At 40.2% G+C, this 15070-nt stretch overlaps 1 protein-coding gene across 9 annotated transcripts in view; it reads right to left on the reverse strand.

The window, feature by feature from the left end:
* The window catches only part of KIF1B (kinesin family member 1B), a 151434-nt gene that overhangs the window by 54512 nt on the left and 81852 nt on the right, over window positions 1-15070 (reverse strand). The window contains exon 21 of one of the 9 annotated variants that reach the window (XM_019976030.2): window positions 8225-13000. The exons of the other annotated variants lie outside the window; for them this stretch is intronic. Within the exon in view, the coding sequence (XP_019831589.2) occupies window positions 11516-13000 (1485 nt within the window). The 3' untranslated portion in view covers window positions 8225-11515. Of the gene's footprint in view, window positions 1-8224; window positions 13001-15070 lie in introns of those variants that run through there. 9 annotated transcript variants of the gene reach the window in all.

Genomic DNA, 15070 nt, shown 5'->3' on the forward strand with positions numbered 1-15070 from the left:
CCCCCCATCTTGGTTTCTAAATACCATTCTCCACTAACAGAAACCAGGGCTCCTTAGGAAAATGATTGATTTCAGATTTGGAGCAAGGAAAATACAAGGCAACCCCAGAATATCTTGTGCCAGGAAGCACAGAGTACTCAAAGACCAAGAGGACCATTTCAAAAGGATGAAGACTCCCACTGGTCAATAAATAATAACAACAGGAAAAGAATATATAGCACGTTGAGTATAAAAAGAATCCATGAGACCACAGTGATACTGAAAGATAGAGAGAAAAAAGGGAAAGCTCTTCCTTACCAAAAACAAAACAAAAGGCCAGTTAACAAATGAAGATGGAATGACAGAAAATCACTACTACATTGCAACCCCAGATGTAGTAACTGAATCATCCAAGGATCATTAATACAAGCTATCACAACTGACAGATGGAAAACAGAATATTCACACAATCGCAAGAGCCTACTAATGAGAAAGCACTAGAAAAAAACACATTAACTAAATTTATTAAACATTACTGAAAATAGGACAAATTGACATTTTACATCTACTGATGTGAAGCAGATGGAAGTACACAATATAACATTAATAGCGTTCTTAACAATGTTTAACCTAAATCAAATATCGAAGAAATAATCAAATTAGAAAGGGACCTTGACTCTTCAAAAATACCTATGTAATGAAAGATAAAAGAACCAAATGCAATAAATAAACCTTGATTGGACCTTGTATTAAAAAAACATACATACTTCTAACATTTATATTTTTTAGACAATTATGGAAATTTGAAAATTACCTGTATGTTACATGATTTTGAATCAGTATTAAATATTTGGATGGGATAATGGTATTAAGAGAATATCCTTGGTTTTAGGATATTTACGTGTATTTAGGGGTAAACTCGGAGAAGGCAATGGCACCCCACTCCAGTACTCTTGCCTGGAAAATCCCATGGACTGGAGCCTACCAGGCTCCTCCGTCCACGGGGTCGCTAGGAGTCGGGCACGACTGGGTGACTTCACTTTCACTTTTCACTTTCATGCACTGGAAAAGGAAATGGCAACCCACTCCAGTATTCTTGCCCGGAGAATTCCAGGGACAGAGGAGCCTGGTGGGCTGCCATCTATGGGGTCGCACAGAGTCGGACACGACTGAAGCGACTTAGCAGCAGCAGCAGGGGTAAACTAACATGGTATCTGTAACTTACTCCAAACAATTCAGAAATAGTATATACATATGGGTATACAAAGGTTCACTGTACTCTTTTTTTTTTTCAAAATAAAAGGTTGGGTTTTTTTTTTAAAAACCTATGTATGAGATAGGGTTCTCTCAGCAAAAAGAGAAAGACTGTTGATTTACCTAAAGAGCATCAGATGGAAAAAAATGTTAATATTTTAGCTTGAGAATTTTTTTGTTTTTCATTTTTGCCCCTATTTTTTAATTATAGCAATATACACATGACATAAAATTTGCCATTTTAACCATTTTAACACATGAAATACGCTAATAATGTTGTACAACCATCACCACTGTCCATGCTCCAGAATTCTTCATCTTGTAAAACTGAAACTTTTTGTCCATGAAATACTAACTCCCACCCCTGCAGTCCTCAACCACCATTCTACCTTTTGTCTCTATGATTTTGGCTACTCTAGGGTATCTCGTGTAAGTGGAATCATGTATGCTTGTGACTTTTTGTGACTGGTTTATTTTTAAGGATTTCCTCAAGAATAGGATTACACCATGAGTAAAATAGATAGCCAGTGGGAAGTTGCTGTATAGCACAGGGAGCTCAGCCTGGTGCTCTGTGATGACCTAGATGGGTGGGACGGGAGAGGCAGAGGGAGGTTCAAGAGGGAGGGGATATGTATATACATACAACCGAGTCTCAGTTGTACAGCAGAAACTAACACAACATGGGAAAGCAATTATACTTCAATTTTTAAAAAAGGGAAAAAAATGAGTTTACAAGCTGGTCAAACTACCAAATGAAGACAAAGTCCTTAGATTCTGACAGTTAAAAGAGTGACTTTTCCTAAAAGCTGTAGTTGTGCTTTAGTGGCAGTAAAGCTGACATAAAGAGATGTTCAATAATGCTATAGACCTAAAACTTTAACTACACTTTGACCAGGAAAAATTTCTATAAGCAGTTGGTAGTCCAAATGTCAATTTGAAGTGAAAGTGAAAGTCACTAAGTCATGTCTGACTCTTTGCAACCCCAAGAACTATTCAGTCCATAGAATTCTCCAGGCCAGAATACTGGAGTGGGTAGCCTTTCCCTTCTCCAGGGGATCTTTCCAACACAGGGATTGAACCCAGGGCTCCCGCATTGCAGGTGGATTCTTTACCAGCTGAGCTATCAAGGAAGCCCCCAAATGTCAATACCAATTCTTGAATTGGCCTCCTCTTCCCCAAACCAGGCTGCATATGAGCTTCCAACAAGGATATTTTGATTGTTACCAGAAAAATACTACTAAGCCCTGGATTTTTCTGCAATAAATGGATAAAGAGATTCAGATACTACTGTTCTGTCCATTTCATGGAGTAAATTAGAATCATTACAGAAAACATGCTAAAAAATAATATATTTACCAATAGTCTTTTCTGTTTATAAAAAGTTCCAACTAACTGAATATATGCTCCATATTTATAAAGGCACTGCACCGACTGTTTCCTCTTCTAGAATGTTCTCTCCCACCCGACTATCCTTATTTTAAAGCTTACTTTGTGCTAGGAATTATTCTAAATGTTTAACATGGATTGTTCCAAGCATCCCAATAATGCTATGAAAATGTTTCTGTTGTTATTCTCATGTTAAAAAAGGAGAAAAACCTTAAAGAAATTAAGTAACTCTCCAAAGATCAAAATTAGCAAGTGGTAGAAAAAGGACCTGAACCCAAGCAATTGGACTCAGAGCATGCTATTTTTTTCAAAGAAAAACCACTATCCGTCCATTCATTTGACAAATGAATACCATCTTCACTCCTATTATGTGCCAGATGCTAAGGATAGTGAGTGGTCAATAAGACAAAAGTTCCACTGGTGACGGAGATACGCTAAACAGTAAACAGACACAGTACATGCTATGATTTCAGGAGAGAGAAGTCCTAGGAAGAAAGGGAATTATCAGAGGCCAATAGAGAGCAGAGATGAGTGGAGGAAAGCTAAGATTAGGTGCTCAGGGAAGGTCTCTCTGCAGAGATAACATTTAATCAGAGATCTAAGCAAGCACTCTGAGATCCTTGGTGGAGGTTTCTTATTCCAGTCAAATTTAGCTAACAGCAAGCACAAAGGCCCTAATGTGGAGTTTGGTGTATTTAAGGAAAAGCAAGAAAACCGGTGCGGGTGGACTGGAGGAATGAGAAGAGCTGGAGAAGCAGCTGACAACTGTCAGATAGGTACTGGGTTATGGACAGGTTTATAGGCCATAGAAAGGACTGTGGATTTTATCCTAAGGGAGTCACTGGTAGCCTAGAGCCAGGAAATCTAGCATATGTAGTAAAAATACCAATGTCCATGGAGAATTGCCTGTGGACTTGGAATAAGGCCAGGAGCCGTGAAGCTGTCCCTGCAGTTTCAAGGGAGATGGCAGTGGCCTGGTCCAGGGTCTCAGCAGGTGTTAAAAAGCAAATGGAGCTGGCATATGTTTCAGAGGCAGGAGAAGTGTGCCCTGCAGATGAAGATGTGACCATGGGGTGTGAGAGAGAAAGGGAAACTGAGGATCACTCTTGGATTCTGGTCTGAGCTAGCTGCTCTGGTTTAGATAGTTCAGATGTGAGATGCCAGTTAACTCTCTGGATGTCAGGTCACAGTTGTGTGTCCGTGACCAGAGATTGGGGGAAGGCCCAGGCTGGAGAGAGTACCTCTGAGAGTCAGCAGAGAGGGAGGCAGAGCAGGGGTCTGCAGACAGACTGCCTGCCTGAGACCGGACCTGGATTCCACTGAGCAGCTGTGCGAGGATGGGAAAGTATGTAAAATGGGATTAACAACACCTACACCTCACAGAGGAGGGGTGCTAGGAGGATTCAGTGAGTTAATACATGTAAAATGTATTACATGTATTTGGTCCAAGTACTGTTGACCCTTGAACAATACAGGATGGGGCACTGAAAACCTGCACATAATTTTACAGTCGGCTCTCGGTTTCCAAGGTTCCACACCTGCAGATTCAACCAAATGTGGATCTGTGGTATGCATTCACTAAAAAAAAATCCACATCTAAGTAGACCCATGCAGGTCAAACATGTGTCTTTCAAAGGTTCACTGTAAATACTCAACAGGAGGTGCTGTCTTCATTATCACCTGTGTGAACACAGAAGCGGAGGCCACAGAAATGTGTGAGGTCACCTGGAGGAAAGAGCAGATATAGGAAAAAAAAATGGCCTATGTCTGCGGCCACAGAGACCATGAAGGAGCAGCGAGAGAAAAATAAGAAGCCAAGAGAACAAAAGGTTTTGAGAAGTAAAGAGCAGGCAAGCCATGTAAGATGCTAGACAGATTTAGTAAAATGAGGACTGAGAAAACACCTGGATTTTCCACCAAGGAGACTCCTGGTGACCCTGACCAGACTGGCTGCAGTGGTGATGTGGGAATGAGTCTGACTGGACTGAGTTCAAGAATGGAGACAGGAGACAAGAAAAAGAAGGTAGCCAGTGGGCAAAAGTACAGAAAACGCTCTCAGGAGTATTTCTAGAAAAAGGAACAAACACAGTGGCAGATCACAGGGAACACAAACTTTTTTTGAAACTGGTGTTTCCACGCTGACAGGAATAATGTAGAAGGAGAAAATCAGATGCTGTGAAAGAGAAGGGGTAGGTGTACAGTAAGTCCCTCAGAAAACGGAATGAAGGGAACGAGGGCTGGGCTAAGACAGGAGCACAGACAGTTCTTCCACCAAGAGGAGGGAAGGCCAGGTATGAGTATGAATGCATGGATGCAGACCTGGATGTGGGAAGAAAAGAAAAACTTCCTGATTCCTTCTCGTTCTCAAAATGGAAGTCAGCAGCTGAGAGCAAAAAAAGGCCATCTTTCATCTCCTGAGACGCCTGGTTGTAAACCTTCAGAGCATCCTGTGATCTTCCCTCAAGGCATTTGTCACAAAAGTACTATATGACCACTGGTGTGACTGTCTAATGGCTATCTCCTCCATGACTCTGTGAACTTCATGAGGCCAGGAACCTCTCATTCACCACGGAATCACCAGCAACTGGCACTTGTCTGTCTTCTAGAGTAGATACACAGTTGTGTGCTGATCTAGTCAACAGTTCTCAGAAGCGTCCGGAGGTTGGCAAATCTGCAGGCTGAATCCAGACCACCGCTTGTCTTTATAAATACAGCAGCTTTAGCAAAACACACCCACACCCATCCCTTTGCTTATCATCTACAGCTGCAATTCTGCTACAACAGTGGAGCTGAGCAGTTTTGATAAAGACCATGAGGCTCATAGGAGGCTTCCCTGGTGGCTCAGACTGTAAAGAATCTGCCAGCAATGCGGGAGACCTGGGTTCGACCCCTGGGTCAGGAAGTTTCCCTGGAGAAGGGAATGGCTACCCACTCCAGTATGTTTGTTTGGAGAATCCCAGGGGCAGAGGAGCCTGGCGGGCTACAGTCCATGGGACCACAAAGAGTTGGACACGACTGAGTGATTAACACTTACTTACATATGAGGCCCACAAAACCTAAAATATTTACTACCTGACCCTTTATAGAAAAGGTTTACCAGTCTCTGTTCTAGACTGTGGTTCTCAAAGACAGATGCTGATCCAGCAGCAGTAGGAACAGCAGCATCACTTGAGATCTTATCAGAAACACAATTATCAGACCCCACTGCAGACCTCCTGAATCAGAAACTCTGGGGGTGGGCCCAGCATTCTGTGTTCTCACAAGCCCCTCGGAAGCTTCTCATGCACACGACAGTTTTGAGAACCACTCTCTTCTGGGTGACACACACAGATGGATGGTAAAGAAAGCACGACAGATAAGGTACTTATTCTAGGTGAATTTACATTCTCATGCAAGGACCAAATAGGCACACAGAGCTAATATTAAACAGTGGGCTGCCCTGGGATCGGCTGCAGCAGGAAAAGGGGCACGTGAGCATTGATGTGGAAGTGGAGTTAGGCACAAGGAGAAAGGACTCTAGTCTTGAGCAAGTGCCAAAGCCCAGAGGTGGGAACAAGCTTGGCAAGCTCAAAGAACAAAGTGCTTGCACAGTGAGGGAATGTTAAGACATGAAGTCAGAGAGGCAGGCAAGAAGCCAAAACACGGACAGCCTTGGAGGCTACAAAGCACCATGGGAAGCCACTGGAGGCCACTGGCACTGACTTTTGTTTTCAAAGGATGATGCAGGTTGCCGTGTGGACAATGGTGTACAGAGGTCAGGAACAGGAGAGAAGAGACTCGTTAGGAGGCTACTGCGGTACTACTGGTGAGACACGATGGCGTCACAATGAGGGCATCTCTGAGGAGATGGCATTGAAGGTAAAAATGAATGTCATAATTTTGGGTTTTCCAGTTAGGCTGCTTTTGACATTAGAGGCTTGGCTCTTTTTGCTAATACTGCATTCCTCTTTTCACGGTGGATTATAACTAGCAAGCAATAGCTAGAAGGGAAACATCCATGTTCCAGTTCTTGTCAACACCTTAATTTACTCACCACTGGCAGTACCATGCAGACACAGCCTCAGATCTATGCCTCTGGGGGTCCCGCAACACCTGTTCTTAGACCTGTGCAGCCCCTGTCTTTTCCTACCTCTCAGGCCTGCTTTGGTCTCATTTACTTCATTTTCCAACCATGGTTCAAGCAAGAGCCATTCACCACCTCATGGGATACATACATAGGCTTATCCCCACCACAAAATGATTCATTAATTCTATCTCCAAATAATCCATCAGTCACGCCCTCTCTCCCTGCCTGCTTGGAAAGTATCATTTCTCATTTAGTTCCTCCATCAAGTTCCCAACTGAAGCACTGGGCTCTGAATCTGCCTTCTTCCAACTCATCCTCCCACCCAAACTTCAGCCATTTCTAAAAGGTTAATATGACAATGCAATCTCCCTGTAGAATATATGTTAGCTTCCATCACACTCAAGACAAAAATCCCAAGCCATGGGATGGGATGCCATTAACCCAGCATGCCAGTCTGGCCCTTGCCCCCTCTCCCCAGGTCCACTCATCTCTTATCACCCTCCAACACACAGCTGTGTTCCAACCAACCCCAAGTCACCTGCAGGTCCCTGGACCTGACACGCTTCCTCCGTCCCTCTGCCATTCTTCACTTGGATACACTGACACGTGTGCTTTGGGATTCTGCTCTTGGTTCAGGGCTTCCTCTTTCAGAAACCTTTTCCCAATCTGCCCACGCTCACTCTGTGTATATCACTACACATATTATACTACACTGGAATCGTCTGTACTGTTCTAGAAGTGGTCAGATATTGGCCACTTTTCCACCAGTTTCACCGACAGTAGAGATACAAAGTACCTGAAGGGAAAGAGAAAAAGCCTGAAGCAAACCAATCCAAGTTTAATGTTTCCCCCAAGCTCCAGATTTCATATTAAAAACTCATGGCAGGGGAACAAAAAACCCACGTAGATATTGTATTCTACTCTCTTATGTATGATTATGTTCTTTATCAACATAAAAAATAATGCATGTCCAAATGTTCAATAAGACTGATGGTCTGTTCCAGAAAAATCTTCCATTTTGTCCTGTTCACCTCTAACATATCACCAATACTCTGGGTGGAGAAAAGCAATGGTTAAAGGGAAAAAAGAAAAGTTAAACAGAGCTACTCAAAGCTTTTCAGAAATTTCATGTCTACCTATATATATGAAGGGAAGTTTACCATTTCATTTAAAGAAAACTTTAAATCAAAATTACATAGTAAAAACATAGAAAATACAGCTCAAGGTAAACTCAGAGAAGTCATACAGGGATATCTGATATCCTCATTCATTGTCAAAAGTAGAAAAGCTTTTATTTAAGTAAAAGGTAGCATAAAATAAGGGTTAAAGATCTCATTTAAGATAGAATTTTGATAACTCAAAAAGGGTAAGAAAAGCAAAAGCTCTAAACAAATGAAGTTCATGTAGAAATGTTGTTAAAAGATATGGTTTGTAATCATCTTCAGATGAAAAAGCAATAAATAAAAGTCAAGCCCAGGTTTAATCAGCATCATGCTGTTTCCCGCTCCCCTCCTCCCACATCAGAGACAAACCACACTCTTAAAAGGTAACTTCAGTTTTTATTGAATGAGGACTTTATTTTTTAACATTACAAACTAACTCTCCCTTTCTGAAAAGGTAGATCTTACACTCAAAGACCAATCTTCAAGCATTTTTTTAAAAAGAAACTGGGGGAGAAATCCATAGTTCATTAACAAGAAGATTCACAACTTCTTTTTACAGTAACGATGGGAGGAAACCAATACACTTCACAACCTACAGTGGTTCAAACTAAATATCTAGAGCAGATTTTTAAATCTCATAAAGATGACATAAAGTAGACAATTATGAAAACTGTTCATAATACAGAATCTGGCTCTGACAGCATAGAACAAGTACTTGCTTTGCATTGCACCTAAGAAAGCATCTTCATTAAGGTATTCCAGGACAGCAGCTTCCCCTGCTCCCAGTCTTTTGTGTATATCATTAAGGCAAGTCTACAAAGGACCAGGAAGGCACAGGGGCATAGCAGCTGACCAGAGGAAACCTACGTAACTTCCTATAGTCTGACAGCCTTTAATGCAGACATTGGTGTGGCAAACTGTGTTTGTCCTGTTTTTTTTTTTTTTCCTCCCAGCATCAATCTGCACCTGAAGCACAAGAGGTCACTTCAAGTCACTTCAACGGAATAAACAATTCCCATTCAATGCATTTCCAGTGAAAAGAGAAGCACCAGAAAGAATCAGAAGTAAAAATAAAGGTTTAGACTTGTTAGATAAACAAACTAACTCTGCAAAGAATACCACAGTGTGTGGTTTGATTTGTGAAATTGTACCAATTGATTAGGACTCAACGTCTATTATGTCAGATCATTATGTAATTTCAACAGCGCAAACTTTTCTTAAAAAACTGCACCATGATAACAGCTAGGGATATTTCAGTAATATAATAATGACTTAGTGGTGACCATTTACCTTTGATCTTGTAGGATTTAAGCTTGGGGACAGATACTGTCAAATTCAAAAACAAAACAAAACAAGGCAATATAACCAATCACAAAAGCATGGTACTGGTTACTTCTTTAGTGAGAGTCAATAAAGTAATTTCATATTTTCTAAAATAAGTATCTGCTCTGAAATACATGAAGGGAGATAGGTAGCAATCAATCAAACCTTGGTTTCTTTCTTTCTGGTCATCTGAAATTAAGGGCTAGTTTAGATATCTAAACATTTCAGTAACCTGAGGGTGCCTCACAAATATAAATCTAATCCTTTGGAATATCAAGTGTGGGTATAGTGCCTACCACAACCCACATTTGTGAATGAAAACACTGTATTTCTTTTCATTCTACAGCCTCGTGATCAGCAGTAGAAACTCACACCCATTGTTCAGTGCCAAAGGGAGATACCTGTCCATAAGAAGATTAAAAAGGCTACCATAAAAATGAAAATACATAGGTCTATCCTATGTTATCTCAAGTTGGAAAATTGAGAGCCCACTTCTGATACAGAGTTGAAAGCTGAGTTATTATTATTATTAGTTTTAGAAAATGAACTTTTTGCAAGAAAGAAATAGAAAACTATGCCTAAGAAGGACAAATGCGGAGTACACAAGATGCACTGAAGTGACTGATTTGAAGTAGCCTACAAAGTACATTCAAACCACCTGGTACAGGACACTGTCATCTCAACTAAGTCAGTTCATTACAAACATCACTCCTGTCTAATCTGCCATAAAACTTCAGCTGAAGACTAGGACTGCTCTAGCTATGAAAGCAAAAATAGCCCCCGAAGTTAATTGGAAGCAACTTTTTGTGCATTATGAAAGCATTTTCTTAGAAGCAAAGAAAAAAAAAATACTATGATTAAAAACAATGTTCTAATAAAGCATAGTGCCCACACGCAAAGGAAGAACATCCTATATAACCACAATCTGTGAGGCTTCCTTGAACATTAACTGCTATCCTGGATGTCATTTTTCACACCATCTGGAAGACAAGCGTCTGACAGGTGACTTAGTGTGACTTGGGGATCTTCAACAACGTGGTGTCAGGCAATCTCACAGACATCTCTGGCTCTTCACACCGCCTCTTAAAAAAGTTTCTGACAAGTTCAAGAAATGAAGGATGTAGAAAACTATTCTTTTCTTCCCATCAAAATCCATCTTTTTTAGTGGATTCTCCAGTGAGGCAAACTGAGACCACAACACGGTAAAATGAGGTATTGATACAGTAACTGTTCATCAGGACGTCTCTTTCCTTGCTTGAGAATCTGTGAGCGTTACTGCTGCTGACCAAAGAATAGTTTATTATACATCATCTCCTTTATTCTCAATCAGACCAAAGTTAACTTATTTCAGTATTTCATCACCTACTGAAAACAAGCAGCACACAGCCAAAGGCTGCAGCCTTCTCCCCATGTATCACCTCTTCCCTCTCTCCACCAAATAACCTCCTTAATAAACTTATATGTACTACTCAAAGCATCGTGTGTATTTTGTTGGTATTTCTGTTGGCGTGACATTGGTGAATAGTTCGGTGTCTTTCTGTATGTATTTGTGTGAGAAATGATGTTAAACTTCAAAATGCAAACCACAAACAGAAATCCAAGCAGGTGCCAACTTAAAGATTTCAGTATTATGACAGAATTTATACAAACACTGATGTATTCAAAAGGGAAAAAAACCTACTGAATCAGTTCTATGCAAAATACAGCTGAGTAAGAAGATGTGGAAGTTCCCCAGAAGACGTACAGTTGTGTACTATAAAATACGTACAAAGACATTTAGTTCTTGCTTATGAAACTTCCAATGATATTTAAAGAAAGAAACAGACATGGATAGGAAATCCAAAGCTGTGTCCACAGCTGCATGTTCTTATTTTTAAACTAATGTCTAACATTCATGGGGAAATAATAGACATTCAATTCAACATCTCAAATTCCTATTTAGAATGTTTGCATAAACCAAGAGGCAGGTTATTTCTGGATATCAGATAAATTTATAGGTTTTACAAAAACATAACAAACTTACACCAAACAAGACCAGTCTGGGTAAGTAAGTATATTATCTAGGCACCAAGAAAGGAGGACAGTCTCAGAAAAATAAGGGAGGTCTCAGTGTTTTGTCCAAAATTCCAGAAACTGCCCACTTACGGTATACAAACAACAGGGAGGTGTTGAAACATTTACCAGTGTCTTATCTTTTAACAATAAAATCAGTTCATATTTTAGGAACACAACATTACAATCACAATGTAAATACTAAGAACTCAAGGCCAAGGCTAGAACCAACTGAAATCATAAGCTACCATCGCCTGTTTCCTCCACCAAGAATTCAAGCTTGTCCAGTAATTTAGACTGTGGTTTCCCGACCAGTTTTGAGATTGGGTGCCGAGAACTGTCGCCTCATTCTCGGAGGTGTCACAAACTGGCTACAGTGGTTGGGTCTGTCAGTCTGCTTCTGACAAGAAGTGGCTGCACTGCCCTCCAGCTGAGCTCCAGTGTTATAACTACAGTAAGCTTGACGGTGCTGGTGCATGTGGCGTTTCGCCTGAAAAGTCTGCAGGTCAGCGGTGGGGTGGCCACTGTGGGAGGCGAGCACTTCTGGGGAAGCAGATGCCTGGCAGCGCGTACTTTTCGGTTGGCCGTTATTGAGAGAATTGCTTCTCCAGCGTAACTGAGGTGGCTGTTGTTGATTATTAATGTGCTGCTTGCTAACCTGAATGTGATCTTGACTTCGAGTGCCCTGAGGGCCCCATGGTAACTGGGGATCCTTAGAAGCTGCTCTAGTACCCTTTTCTTGGTTCTCCGGCTTATTTCCTTTCCTTCCATCTTCCTCTTTGGGAATCCTAAGCTCTATTACCTCATCTTCTGTGATGATGATGTGTGTCCCAGGACTCCATGAGTTTCTGTGTTTAGGGTTGCTCTTAAACGGAAACCGCGGCTTCCGGTTCTCCGGAGGGATGAATCGATGAGGTACATTCTGCCGACGAAGCTGCTTTGTTATTTCCTGCTGCTGCAGGTTCTTGAACCGAATTTGCTCTTGCCTCATCCAACGCAGACGTCCACGTCTAAAAGCTGGGTCTCCGTTCATCAGCTGGGAGACACGTTCTTCTTTACCAAGGTCTCCGCTGTCGCCTTTACTTACATCATTCTCAGGCTTACTACTGGCACCAGCACCACTGGGTTCCTTTGATTTTTGGTTTCCTTGGGTTTTCTGTTCTGGAGACCCAATCAGCGGCAAGACTTTCTCCATTTTGAGCATTTTATTTCTTAAGACTTTTATCTCCTCATCTTTCATGTTATTTTGCTTTTTGACTTCTTGCAAAATATCTTCCAGCTTGTCTATATGAACCTTGAGGTCATCCACATCAGTCCCACCTTTACTACTGGCCATTACGTCCTCAATCTTCTCATCCCCTACACCAACGGTGTCCCAGACATCCCTGGCCACTGCCCTCCAGGAGTCCCGCTCATTAGGATCTTTCTTCCCATACATGGCACAAAGTTCTTTCATCTTAACAATGGCCAAGGCTTCAATCTCCTGCCGACTATGCCGAAAATCATTGAGAGCAACCTCGTAGCATATCTCTTTCACAGCCTGAATCTTGAGATCTGAGATGGTGACCCACTTGGAGTCTTTACTCAGGCGTCTTCTCTGGGGGATCTGATACATTTTTATTGGTTCCCGTTTCTTCCCACTGCTTGGGAGGCCGCATTTTTTAACAATGGTTTGCAGCTTGCTGGGAGGCAGCTTTTCTCTCAGAGAAGTAATCAGTTTCCAGCTCTCTTCGCAGGATCTCTTGTCAGAATCATCCCCGCTATCAGAATCCGCGTCCTTTGGAAAAACAAAATCAAAAATGGCCCCAAAATAACCAAAATTAAAATGTAAAAAAGGAAACTCAAATTGAAGAAAAAGCAAGCAAAAAAAGCCCTAATAAATTTAAAAATGAAACTAAAAAAGTTAAAAAAAAAAACAAACCCAAAACAAACAAAAAACCCTAGATAATGTGCAAGTCTATTAAGACATATGCTTATGTAGATTATCATCAATATGAAGATTTGCTTTTTTTTTTTTTTCTAGTAACATTAATCCAAATTTCCACTTTGTGGCTTAAGTGATGGAATCTGCAATCAAATTTCTTAGGAGGGCTGAAACAGTGAGAAAGTCTCTCACTGTAAGGTCACATGAAGTTATTAACAAAATGGTGTGAAATAACATCTCCGCTATCTCAAGAGAATGAACTAAAACCTTCACCCCACACATGCTAACACCCATGCAGCCACTTCCCCACATTTGCCTTGGTTATTGCTGTTGCTTCTTCCAGAAACTGTTTCCCCCATGAGTGAGCACAGATGCCATACAAGATGTGACGAGCAGGCGGATTAACAAAGGTTAGTAATGCTGGAGAATGCCACGTTTTGTTTAGCTTTACTAAAAAGAGCAGCCCTAGAAAAAAGTTAGAAGATGAGAAAGTAGAAAAAGAAGCAGTCAAACAGGGATGTTAAAAATGCTAAGAATCCCTATTAGCAGACCATGAGAGATTCTTATCAACCAAATTGTTTTTCTGCTAGAAGGTAAGAGGGTTCTGAAACTAGTCTTTCCATGAGCACACATCAGATTTGCTACTTTCCTGTGTCATGACAAATTGATCTATTTCATTTGTTACAATTAAATTTTGTTATCCATACAATAAGGACACATAAAAAAGGATCTTTATAGTGAGTCTGTTATTTTGTTTTCCACACACTTAAACCAATAAATACCTCATCTCCAAAATTTTAGGAAACAAATCTCCAGAACATAAACTAAGCTAGGAAAACATACTTTCATTTAAACATTATTTAAAATTGCCAAAGTAATATTTTAATAAATACAACCTAGAGATCTGTTGTTTCATCTATGAAAACCTATGGTGTTTCTAGTTTTTTGAGGAATATTACTTTAAGTTGACAACTCTATCAACATGTAAAACACAAAAGATCATATTCTGCTTATGTATTCTGATTGTGGACGCTATTTAAAACATTATCTCCAACTCTCTGTCTTTCCAGCTGTTTTTGCACCATTACCTCTTTTTCAAACAACTTTACTTAGGCTTAAAATAGCAGTCTGACTTTACAACTAAGCAATTTCAACGGCTATTTGGATAATAACTGATTATTCTTAACAAACACAAGCAAATCTTGCTAACATGGGTCTAAATGAAAGCTGGGTTGGATTTAGAACTCCCTATGACAGACAAGATTAAGGAAGGCTCTCTATTCAAGAGATAAAAGTTACTGGAAAAAGAACTACTCACTAAAAGGGTAGTTCAAGGTAGTCTAGTAAATGAAAATGTTCTTATTTAATAGTCTCTTTGACTTGGCTATGGTTACCATAATCATCTCTAGGAAAGGTTTAGGAAAAAAAAAAAGAATTGAAACTGATAAATAGTATCTTGTTTTCTAGACCAAAGACTTCTTTTTCTGTATGTACAGTTACTTTCTAGGGAATGAAAAAATAACCCCTAACAATAATAGCAATAATTTGGCCCCTGAATTTGGAGACGTTACTACTGATTTGTATTATTGACATTTGCCTATAAATGGATACTAAACCATTTATAATACCTACTTATTTGAAAATTTATCAGCAAAAAACAGATAAAGCTAAATTTATACACTCTACACTATTTTTTCCTTTTCCTTTTTAGTTTAAAAATCTTAATAAAATCTAATCTTAAGTGATAAAGGATGACATTAATAAACATTAGAGAAAAAAAGTATGTCTGACATCTAAAAAGGTTTTCTTGTATATATGCAAAAACTGAGTTATATAGAACAGAAATTTGCTCTGATTCTTTCTACATAATTAACTATCAGTTTTTTCCTCTGGGCTTCTTTTATTTTCCTTTAAAAGTTGCCT

The sequence above is a fragment of the Bos indicus genome, chromosome 16 (genome assembly GCF_029378745.1).
Source record: "Bos indicus isolate NIAB-ARS_2022 breed Sahiwal x Tharparkar chromosome 16, NIAB-ARS_B.indTharparkar_mat_pri_1.0, whole genome shotgun sequence".
NCBI lineage: Eukaryota > Metazoa > Chordata > Mammalia > Artiodactyla > Bovidae > Bos > Bos indicus.